The sequence below is a fragment of the Monodon monoceros genome, unplaced genomic scaffold (genome assembly GCF_005190385.1).
Source record: "Monodon monoceros isolate NGI ecotype Baffin Bay Population unplaced genomic scaffold, NGI_Narwhal_1 Super_Scaffold_3, whole genome shotgun sequence".
In the NCBI taxonomy this organism is placed as follows: domain Eukaryota; kingdom Metazoa; phylum Chordata; class Mammalia; order Artiodactyla; family Monodontidae; genus Monodon; species Monodon monoceros.
In genome coordinates this window covers 2,941,678-2,953,239 of record NW_021703780.1, presented here as the reverse complement: position 1 = coordinate 2,953,239, position 11,562 = coordinate 2,941,678, and the positions used below count along the sequence as shown (strand labels likewise).

Genomic DNA, 11,562 nt, shown 5'->3' with positions numbered 1-11,562 from the left:
ACGCGGGGCGGGGACGCGGGGCTGCCGCCTCCGCATGCACAGGTGTAGTCTACGGGGCGTTTCTGCGCTGTGTCTGGAAACTGGCTCTGCGCCCACCGCAAGGGTGGTCCTGTTCTCCCGCCCACGTCCCGCCCCTCAGCAGGTTGGAAAACAGAGACGATGTGGACCCAGGAGATCCCTTCCTGGGAGGCTGGATCTAGTGACGTGGGGCAGAGGTAGAGCGGCCAGATCGGAGAGAAGCAGCTGCCATGGGGAAGGGAGCAGACACCCCACACCCCGTGCCACTGCCCTGAAGCCCGCCACGGCCTGTCCTCGGGCTCCTGGGACCCAAGCGATCAGGGCCCTTTCGATAAATCCCCTTCTCTCCTGGCCTGACTTGGATTTCTATCCACCCAACGACTCCCCAAAAGCACATTTACTCTGCTGCCATGATGCCCGCCTGGCTGGCCGTGGACGTAGCGTCCTGGGCAGCTCTCGCGCAGTGAAGCCTGCCTGGGACAAAGGTGAGTGCGCACCAGGTGAGGGTAGGGGGTGAGGCCACCCACGGGGCTTGACGACCAGGATCCTTAAGGAAGCAGTTGCATCTGGCCTAAATTACTCTGACAAACACCCACGCAGACAAATCTGGTTTCCATGCAGCCCAGCACCTCCCGGGTGCTGGAGGACGAAGGCAGCACCTTCTGCAGGGTCAGACGCTTCGGGACCACAGGCTAAAGGGAAATCCCTGCTGTTTACTTGGAGGTCAGGATCTGAACGGGGGGTATGGGCTCCCTGGGTCTCCGGACCCAACGAGACAGAAGTAAGCGTGCAGATCGTAGCACCACCGCCAGGAGCGTGAACTCAGTATCGGGAAAGACTGCACACAGGACAAACCAAATTCGTTACCATAATCTGAGGGGAACCAAACCTGAAACATCACTAGGTCGGCCTCCTGGACCTTCTTCTGCTCCACGATTATGTCGCTGGTCAGAGACCTCTTCTTGCAGGCCTCGTACGCTTCCACACCGTAGCTGAAGAACTCGGGGCTGGAGAGGGCGCCTGGAAGAACAGGACAGGGGTTCTCACCCAAGGGCAGCCGCGGCCCATCCCGCCAATCCCACCAGCGCCACTGCTGCCTGGACATCACTCCCCACCCCCGGCAGGTCACCGGGCAGTCACGGAGACCTGAGCACGCGCCAGGCCCTGGGGTCAGACTGTGGACACAAAGAGAGCAAGCTATGTCCTGACCTTCTCCTAAGGGACTCACAGTCCGGTAGGAGACGTGGATGAGCAACCACACGGTAACACACAGAACACGACCACTCAGCTTGCTAGGTGTAACGTTACGGCAGACGGGCCTCACACCCCACGGCCCAGAAGCAGCGGGCCTCACTCTGCGCATGTAACAAGCACTGCAGCTCTGCGGGGGCGGGTCAGGAGCGCACCCTGGGGATGAGTCGGGGTTCTGACGACGGAGTAGGAGTTTCAGGCAGCCAGGAGAATCAGGGGACCTTCTGGGCAGAAGACGCAGACGGGACAACTTGGCCAGCCCAGGAGTGGGCCACTGGGAGCACAGCCAAGGACCTGCGGTGAGAGGCCGGGAGGCCCGCAGGTGATGTGACTGCAGGAATGGACCAGGGCTTGTGAGCCCGGCCGAGGGGCTTAAGCTTCTCCTGCACACAGGGGGCTGCTCCCCATGTATATAGTGAACACTCCAATTCAGCTCTGGAAAAGCTCACTGTGGCCTCAGCGATTCAGGAGAAGGCCTGGTAGGGGAGGGGCTCAGGCAGCAGCAGCAGGGGTGGGGAGGGGTTGGGCTGGAACCTGCAGCACCTAACCCTAACCCCTGACCCCGGCCCAACCCTAACCCCTAACCCCAAACCCTGACCCTGACCCCGACCCCAACCCCTAACCCCCAACCCTAACCCCTGACCGCGACCCCTAACCCCCAACCCTAACCCCTGACCCTGACGCCGACCCTAACCCCTAAGCCTAACCCCTGACCCTGACCTCGACCCCAACCCCTAACCCCCAGCCCTAACCCTCTAACCCTAACCCTTAACCCTGACCCCCAACCCTAACCCTCTAACCCTAACCCCGACCCCCAACCCTAACCCTCTAACCCGACCCTAACCCCGACCCCCAACCCTAACCCCTAACCCTCTAACTCTAACCCCTAACCCTAACCCGACCCTAACCCCGACCCCAACCGTAACCCTAACTCTCGACAACTAGGCTGAAAGCCAAGTTAACACTTTGATCTAGGCCTTCAGTGGGTTCTCCTCAAGCATCATGATTCACCCAACCGCACTGATCAGTGTTAACAACAGTCACCAGTGGTTGAGGATCCCCACGTACCACGCTATGCTCTGCAGCATCACCTTTCTATGTTCGTAACAACCCGACAGGCTGGGTAATTCCCAACCGACCAGAGAGGAGATGAAGGCTGAGGGCCGAGCTCAAGGCCACGGGTCCCACACGGCAGCAGAGGGGACGACGGGAGGCCCAGGTGCGGCCCCTGCAGCACGCGGCCTGCAGAGGAGCCCAAGGAGAGGCCAGCCCTTCAGCAGCCACAGCTGAGAACATGCCAGGGCTCTGCTTCCTCCCTCAGCCTCCCCGGGGTTCATTTTCATTCAAAGCACCTGTTGGGACCCTTCTGTGCATGAGGTTCTGTACTGACCAGAGACCCTGAGCAGGAGAGCCTGTGTCTCAGGCAGGCTGCCGCCCACCGGGTGTGGAGCCCACAGAGGACACGGGGTGCTTCTGATAATGGTAAACGGACAATAAAATGTGCATGGGCCATGTGTACTCTAGATAAAAGTAAATATCAAAGCAAAGGTATCCAAATGTCATGGGAAAATGAGAATATTTTTATAAGTGAGGATATGGAGAGGACTTTCTTAGTAAGACGGGAAGTCCAGAGCCATGGAAACATACTGACTCATAGCTTGAAACGGAAGCTGGAGAAAAGTAAGCCTAAGTCAACAGGGGGACTGGTAAGTTACAGCAGGTGCCATGAAGTGCCGTGCAGTCATAAAGAGGCTCCCAGAAGCTCTAGTGAATCAAGCAAATCCCCACTTCCGTCTGTATCTGTAGAGTGTCTAAGCTCCACACAGACACACATTTTGTTGATATTCAGAGTAAGATCTACAATGATCCACACCACAAAGTTCCGCCTGCTGGTCCCTGGGGGCCACGCGGGACCAGGAGGGCATGTGAAGGGGCTTGCTGTTTTCACCCTCTGCCCACCTGTTCACCACATTTAAGATACTTTATACAAAGAGCCTGTGTCACCTGATTCACTGAAAACCAGTGGCTCCTCCACATAATACTCTCTCTCTCCCCAGTCCCTGCTTTGCTGTTCGCTCAGTGAAAAGAATTGGTTTATTAAAAGGGAATAGACAGGGACCTCTCCGGTGGTCCAGTGGGTAAGACTCCATGCTCCCAATGCAGGGGGCTCGGGTTCGATCCCTGGTCAGGGAATTAGATCCCACATGCCGCAACTAAGACCCCGCGCAGCCAAAATAAATAAATAAATAAATATTGTTTTTTTTTTAAAAAGGGAAGGGCTCCCCTGGTGGCGCAGTGGTTGAGAATCCGCCTGCCAATGCAGGGGACACAGGTTCAAGCCCTGGTCCGGGAAGATCCCAAATGCCACAGAGCAAGTGAGCCCGTGCTCCACAACTACTGATCCTGTGCTCTAGAGCCCATGAGGCACAACTACTGAGCCTGCCCACTGCAACTACAGAAGCCTGCATGCCTAGAGCCCGTACTCTGCAACAAGAAGCCACCGCAATGAGAAGCCTGCGCACCACAACCAAGAGTAGCCCCTGCTTGCCGCAACTAGAGAAAGCCCGTGTGCAGCAACAAAGAGACAACACAGCCAAAAAAATAAATCAATAAATTTAAAAAAAAAAAAAAAAGGGAAGACAAGAAAAGACAAGGGTGTCAGCTATTACCATCAGCACTAAATACTAAACCTGGGGATCTTGTTAACCCAATTGCAAACAGAAGGAAATTAAAGGTAATTAATTTAAAATTAAAAACTCCTGGAAAACCACAGGTGAAATTATCATTATTTGCAGATGACCTGACTGTGTATCAGGAAAGCCCCAGAGAAATCAGCTGAAAACTACAAACAGTAAGAAAATTAGTAGCAGCCACATACACGCACACACAGCTGAGTCCTCTTCACACGGAGCAGGGGTCCCCAACCCCCTGGCCGCGGACTGGTACCGGTCCTTGGCCTGTTAGTTACTGGGCTGCACAGCAGGAGGGGAGTGGCGGGCGAGGGAGAGAAGCGTCATCTGCGTTTACAGCCGCTCCCCATCGCCCGCATCACCGCCTGAACCATCCCTCGCCCCAGTCCATGGAAACACTGTCTTCCACGAGACCCATCCCTGGTGCCATAAAGGCTGGGGACTGCTGACACAGAGGAACAAAACCCACTTAGTAAGAATTATGTGAGATCTGCATGAAGAAAACTCGTAAACAGACCTGGAAGGTTGTAAGAGCACATGAGCAAATGAGGAGCCACGCCTGTCACTGGAACAGAAAGAACTTCACGAGGCTGAGTCATCCATAAACTTAATGGGACCTCAATAAAGAGATCTGTTAGTGTCCTTCATCAGATGAATGGATAAAGAAGATGTGGCACATATATACAATGGAATATTACTCAGCCATAAAAGGAAATGAAATTGAGTTATTTGTAGTGAGGTGGATGGACCTAGAGTCTGTCATACAGAGTGAAGTAAGTCAGAAAGAGAAAAACAAATACCATATGCTAACACATATATACGGAATCTAAGGGAAAAAAAAGAAAAAAAAGGTCATGAAGAACCTAGGGGTAAGATGGGAATAAAGACATGGACCTACAAGAGAATGGACTTGAGGACACGGGGAGGGGAAGGGTAAGCTGTGACAAAGTGAGAGAGTGGCATGGACATATATACACTACCAAACGTAAAATAGATAGCTAGTGGGAAGCAGCCGCACAGCACAGGGAGATCAGCTCGGTGCTTTGTGACCACCTAGAGGGGTGGGATAGGGAGGGTGGGAGGGAGGGAGACGCAAGAGGGAAGAGATATGGGAACATATGTATATATATAACTGATTCACTTGGTTATAAAGCAGAAACTAACACACCATTGTAAAGCAATTATACTCCAATAAAGATGTTTAAAAAAAGATCATCTGTTACCTTTTGAATCTTGCCAGCCAAAGGTTGGCACTTGCCATCTGCCTCTACAAGGATTAAGTCACAAACTGCTGTGGCCACTGACCTTCAACACGCCCTGAAAGGGGTTCAGGGTGGAGATCAGGAACGAGGCGCCCTGTGCTCCCGGAAAAACTGGCAGAACAGGTCTTCAGAGAGTTAGATCCTTCCAGGAGAAGAGTTTATGAGCCCAATTCTTGCATCTCTTCGTATCTAGAAAAGCACTAACGTCACTAACGGAGACGTGTGCTCCTCGTGACCAGCAGCAACCTTCTACCGAACTGTGTGCTCAACTGCACGCACCCCCTTCACCAAAATCACACAGATCCTGACTTCCCCCCCTACCTCTTCGGAGCAGTTCCTCAGAGCTCTCGGAGCAGCTGTCTCCTGGGCTATAGTCCTCATTCTGCCCCAAAAGAAACTTAACTCACAGCTCTCACATTGTGCATTTCTTTTTCAGTCGACAATCTGGAAAGCTAATTCAAAAGATTTTATGGAAAAGTAAAACTAGTCAGAAAAAAATAGAAAATAAGACAAGTGAGGGTGACCTAACTCTATCAGATATTAAATAAATTATTTGCCAAAATAATTAAAGCCATGTGGTACTGAGTCATGGATAGGAAAACAAAAGCAGAATACAAAGTTTAGAAGAGAATAAAACATGTGGGAATTCAGATCACAATGAAGGTGGCCTTTTAAATTGGGGCAAATAGCTGGATCATGTAATAAATGGTGATGAGAGAGCTGGGTAAGTACTTGGGAAAAACGACCCACACCTCACATCATACACCAAAGTAAATTCTGAATAGAGAACATACTTAAATTTAAAAAGTGGAGGGCTTCCCTGGTGGTGCAGTGGTTGAGAGTCCGCCTCCCGATGCAGGGGACACGGGTTCGTGCCCCAGTCCGGGAAGATCCCACATACCGCGGAGCGGCTGGGCCCGTGAGCCATGGCCGCTGAGCCTGCGCGTCTGGAGCCTGTGCTCCGCAACGGGAGAAGCCACAACAGTGAGAGGCCCGCGTACCACAAAAAAAAAAAAAAAAAAAAAAGTGGAACCTGTCAAATACCAGAAACTATAGCACCTTTAAAAAATAAGCTTAGAGTTTACATGACACAATATACACAGGTCAAAAGCCAACTAAACAAAAGTAAATGAAATTCTGCGTGAAAAAAGCCACCATAGTAAAGTCAAAACTAAAAAAAAAAATAGGTAAAAATATATTTACAATTCATATACAAAACTGTGTATGTACTCAGGGACCATTTTTCCACCTGTCAGACTGGCAATTATCCAAAAATTGGTTAAATGAGGAAACGAGCACTTGCAAACACTGCTGGGGGTAAACTGGTACAGCACCTACGGAAGGCAATTTGATATTATCTACGAAAATTCAAAACGCACATTCCCTCTGACCAGCAACTCCATTCTAGATATACCAGCACAGATAGGAAAGCACGTATGGCCGCGACCGTGTGCTGCAGCTCCGTTATCACAGCAAAAGTGAGAAACAACCAAAAATGCCCATTAGTGGCAGCTACTCAAACCATGGCTCCTCCATACAATGGGGGACTCCGCAGCAGAAGAAAAGAAAACAACATATGTAACATGTTCCCATTTTTTAAAAAGCGGAGGGAAAATGGAGACTATGCCCTTAATTGTTTTAGGTACATCCAGAGATAGCGCAGACTCACTCCAGAAAGATGCACAGGTAATGGGTAACACTGGTTTCCTTGGGGGCAGAGGAACCGGGTGGCTGGGGACGGGGGAAAGGACTTGCCCTGAGACCTTTTTGACTTGAGAACTCTCCATCATGTGCAATGATAAGCTTTGTTTTCAAACTTGTTTTAATTAAAAAAATTACAAAGAAGGCAAAATCCCCCAAACAATCTGATTTAAAAATGGGCAGAGGATCTGAACAGACATCTTTCTGAAGAAAACACACAGATGGCCAACAGGCACGTGAAAAGATGCTCGACATCATAATCACCAGGGATGCAAATCAAAACCGCAGTGAGATGTCACTTCACACCGGTCAGAATGGCCATCGTCCAAAAGACAAGAGACAACAAGCGCGGGTGAGGATGTAGGAAAAAGGGGACCCTTGTGCACTGCTGGTGGGAATGCAAAGTGCAAGCCACTGTGGGGGACAGTGCAGAGGTTTCCCCCCCCAAGATTGAAAACAGAGCCACTATCCAGCAATCCCACTTCTGGGTATCTACCCAAAGAAAAGGAACACAGTAACTCACAAAGATATCTGCACCCCTGTTCACTGAAGCATTATTCACAACAGCCAAGATACGAAAACAACCTAAATGCCTATCAATGGATGAAGAAAAGGTGATATATAAACACAATGGAATATCATTCAGCCACAAAGAAAGAAACCTTGCCGTTTGCAGCAACATGGATGGACTTGGAGGGTATCATGCTAAGTGAAATAAGTCAGGCAGAAAAAGACAAATACTGTATGATCTCACTTATATGCGGAATCTTAAAAAACAAAACAAAAAAATAACTGAGCTCGTGAATACAGAAAACAGATTGGTGGCTGCCTGGGGCAGGGGCTGGAGGGTGTGCGTAATACAGGTAGAGAGAGCCGAAAGAGCAAACTTTCAGTTATAAATGGCTGAGTCACGGGGATGTCACGCACAGCACGGTGACTACAGTTACGACGCTGCATATATGAAGGAGCGGATCTTGAAAGCTCTCATCAAGAGGGGAGAAAAGTGAAACTGTGTGGTGACGAATGTTAACTGGACTTGTCATCATTTTGCAACATATACCAACATCGCATCCTTATGTTACACACCTGAAACGAATACAACGTTATGTCAATTATACCTCAGTAAGAAGACACACACAGAGAAGAAAGTTTAAAAAACCAGAGCATTTATTCCATGACTCACCAGTGATATCTTTCCTCGTGGCCCTAGGCTCAAAGTCCATGGCATAGAGATCAGAAACGGTGACGGTGCAGCCCTGCCGGCTCAGTTCCGCCACCGCCACATCCTTCAGGGACCCGTTGAAAGACCTGGGCTCTTGGTGTGCGTAGACGATGAGCACTTTCTTACCTAAATCCGGACAAGAAACCATTTCTCTTGAAGAATAATTCCTCTTTGTCAAAATGCAACAAGGACTAAGACGACAATGAAACATGTAGGTGCATCACCATGGCTGAAGCTAAGCGAGAAAGACCAACGCTTTTTATGGGTGACCCGTTTAAAACAATGAGCATTTAAGAAAAATCTAATTACGTCATAGTTCATCATTACTTGAGTTTACTAACACACAAATATACGACGAGTCAAGTTACAATTCCTCAAGAGTAACACAACTGAGTTCCTTAAAAGCCCAATCTGTCTTGGTTATCCTCCATAAGTTTTAGCTGTGCTGCCTAATATCATAAGAAACTACCGTGACTAATCTTTTGTGCTGACCCTTTGTTGGAAGGCATCAGCCACTGACACACAGCTCTGCTTCCTTCCCCTCCATCAAAAACTGACACTTAAGACATCAAAAATCAGATCCCTAGTCCCATGGGAGAGGCAGAGCCTGCATCAAGTCCCGCTTTTGCGGGGGAGGCTGAGGGCAAGAGGCTCTAAGAAGACCAGCGTTACAGGGCCTGGCCGTGTCGTTAATACCAACAGCCTCTGAAGCAGTACTTTCCTCGTTCAGAAGATTCTGTGAGCTTAGGTACCGAAGGCAGCTGTGGGGATTTGTTTAAATCTTCCCTGGGAACGTCTGAGACCAAAATGTTTAAACTCTTGATTTATATTATTCTGTTTAGGCCCTTAAGGAGAAAATATAAACGTCAGTTGGAAGCAAACAGCTCTGGGGCATTCAGCTGAGTGTAAAGGTTGAATCCCACAAGTGAAATTAATGATTAACAGTTTTATTTTAACCTCTCAGACTCATCTGTTATAAAGGAACTCTACTTGGTGACTTAAAAGGAAAAAGGATACACACGAACTGGGGAGAGCGTTGCCTCCCAGGGGATATTTCACGAGGTCTGGAGACGTTTCTGGCTGTCACTTCCAGAGGGAGGCAAGGCTGGCATACAGGAGACAGAGCCCAAGGCTGCTGCTAAACATCCTACAAGTACAGACAGGTCCCCCAACACAGGGCTATCTAGCCCCAAAGGTCAGCAGTGCTGAGGCTGACAAACCCTAACGGACAACGCGATGTGTAAAATAACGTGAACGTTTATGTTCTGAAATGAAAGGATTTTCATCTTTTGTTGAAATGAAGAGATGTCACAGAATGGGATGGGTGTGAGTCGTGCTGAATCTTTAACCGTTGTAACTCTTGGGGCTCATTCACTCAATATCTATTTATTGAGCACCTACTATGTCCTGGTGCTCATCCCAGGGGCTGGAGGCAAAGCAAAGACAGGATAAGCATTAGATTTTGATGGGGCTGAAATGGACAGTAAGAAAACACAAAACGAGAGAATTCCAGATAGCAGTGCACATTATAAACAAGTTTTATACACTTCAGCGCTGTCTGGAGTTTTTATAACAAGGTATTCAATTTCTAACTAAAATTTTAATTTAAAAAAGCTTAACTCCCCCATGGCTAATAGTCACCTGCCATATTCTAGAAGATGGGTATTTTTCTCTCCGGATGCTGCCAAGAGGAGGGTCTGCAGTGAACTCTGGGCACAGAAGGACTGCGTGTGGTGGGGCCTGGGCTCTCAGGCGCAGTCACTCTCCTCAGTGACCCCAACAATCTAGAAGAGAAAACAAACACTGAGGGGCAGGGGGAGAGGTCGAGGCACGGCCACAGACAGGTTCAGGCAGAGGGAAGAGCGAGGGTAAGGCAGGCAGTGGGAGCGGAAGCCAGGTGTTCAAGGAAGCCTGCATGATGCACCTGGGGTTAAAACAGAGCGCTGGGTGGTGGGAGATTCGGTCCAAGAGATGGGTGGGTCTGCAGGACAGGGGCAAAGACTTTACCCTGAGCCTAACAGAAAGCCATTGGAGCATGTTATGCAGGAGAGTGATGGGACCTGATCACCTCGGACAGGTCAGCAGTGTCACTCCAGACTCGGGGAACACCTCATCCTGAGATCCCTAGGGCCAGGGCCCAAAGACATTTTGGTTTGGATAAAAACCATTTAATTTTAATGCCTACAGCAGGGCATGCATTCCCCTCTTGCTTTGCTGGGCCCAGTTTACCTATATACATCACCCGCCAGGCCCCTGGAGGCCACTGAGTTTCTGACTCCCGCTCTGGTCAATTCTCCTAGTTGTACAAAATAAGAAACTGAGGCCCAAGAAGTCGGCTACTAGCCCAACACTTCCCCCACTGACCTTCCCTACCTACTGCCCCTGCACAGCAGGGGTACTTTCCCCTTCCTCGGAAATTAATACACTTACCAGGTCAACAGGAAAAAAGAGCCACGTGGTTGTTAAACTCTATATATCACATCAAATGGGCTGATAATTTGATGTACATTACTTCGTCCTAATCTCTGCGACCGTTTCTCTCTTCCTACACTTGTGTTCTTTCCATCCCCCCTAGAACTATAAATAGCCGGGCAGGAAGCATACACTGAGTACACGTTTCTCTTCTCGAATTTCTCTGGCTGAGAATCTCAGGGACTAAAGTTAAAGAAGCTGAGTTCCAGGGCCTGGTACAGACTGGACGGTACGCGGGGCAGAGGCCGAGCCGCAACCAGCCGCAACCAGGCCGGGTCACCGCGACGCCCACCCGCTTCCCGTCTGCAACTGGGGTCGGCGCAGCCCGAGTCCAGGGCGGAGGGCAGCGGCTGATGGCAGCGAAGGGCCTGCTCACCCTGTGCCCCAGCCTCGTACCTGCAGAAGAGGAGCCTCGGGCACGTGGGGAGTGGGAACCAGCAGAGACCCTCGCCCTGGGTAGGGTCCCCAAGCCCGCTCCCCGGTGGGCGCAGACACTCACCGCAGCCAGCGCCCGCGCCCAGGACGAGGGCAGGACTCGGCCTTCCTCCGTAGAACGTCCGACGTCCACGACACGTTCTGGCCGCGCGAGCCACGCACTCGCAGACGTCGGCGGGCGGACGCGCTTTGCGAGCCTGACGCTGGGAGTCCGCCAGCGGGGCCCCGCCCCGAGCGCAGCCCTGGCCACGCCCACGAACACCGCCCCACCTCGCCCCAGACTACGCCCCGCCCCCGAGCGCAGCCCGGCCCCTATCCCCGCCCCGCCCCCAAGCCCGACCAGTCAGGATCTCTCCCCGCACTCGGCGCCCCGCCCCTGCCCTGTCCCCGCCCCCGGGCTCTGCCCAGCGCCAGCCCGGGCCCTCGTTTACGAGCGGGACCCGGTGGCTCCGCGCGGTGGTGGCTGGAGGGATTGTAGTGCTGGGAAGATGGGGGCGCCCCTGCCCGCGCC

General features: G+C 51.1%; 1 protein-coding gene across 2 annotated transcripts in view; it reads right to left on the bottom strand.

Annotated features, from left to right (window-relative positions):
• NQO2 (N-ribosyldihydronicotinamide:quinone reductase 2) overlaps positions 1–11,258 on the bottom strand; it is a 15,794-nt gene extending 4,536 nt beyond the window's left edge. Inside the window, exons 1-4 of one of the 2 annotated variants that reach the window (XM_029241945.1) lie at positions 11,116–11,258; positions 9,786–9,928; positions 8,106–8,270; positions 908–1,038 (exon numbers count right to left, since the gene is read on the bottom strand). In XM_029241945.1, the coding sequence (XP_029097778.1) occupies positions 908–1,038; positions 8,106–8,270; positions 9,786–9,792 (303 nt within the window). In that variant the 5' untranslated portion in view covers positions 9,793–9,928; positions 11,116–11,258. Of the gene's footprint in view, positions 1–907; positions 1,039–8,105; positions 8,271–9,785; positions 10,987–11,115 lie in introns of those variants that run through there. The other variant, XM_029241944.1, reaches the window with a different exon arrangement.
• Positions 11,259–11,562: the final 304 nt, after the last annotated feature.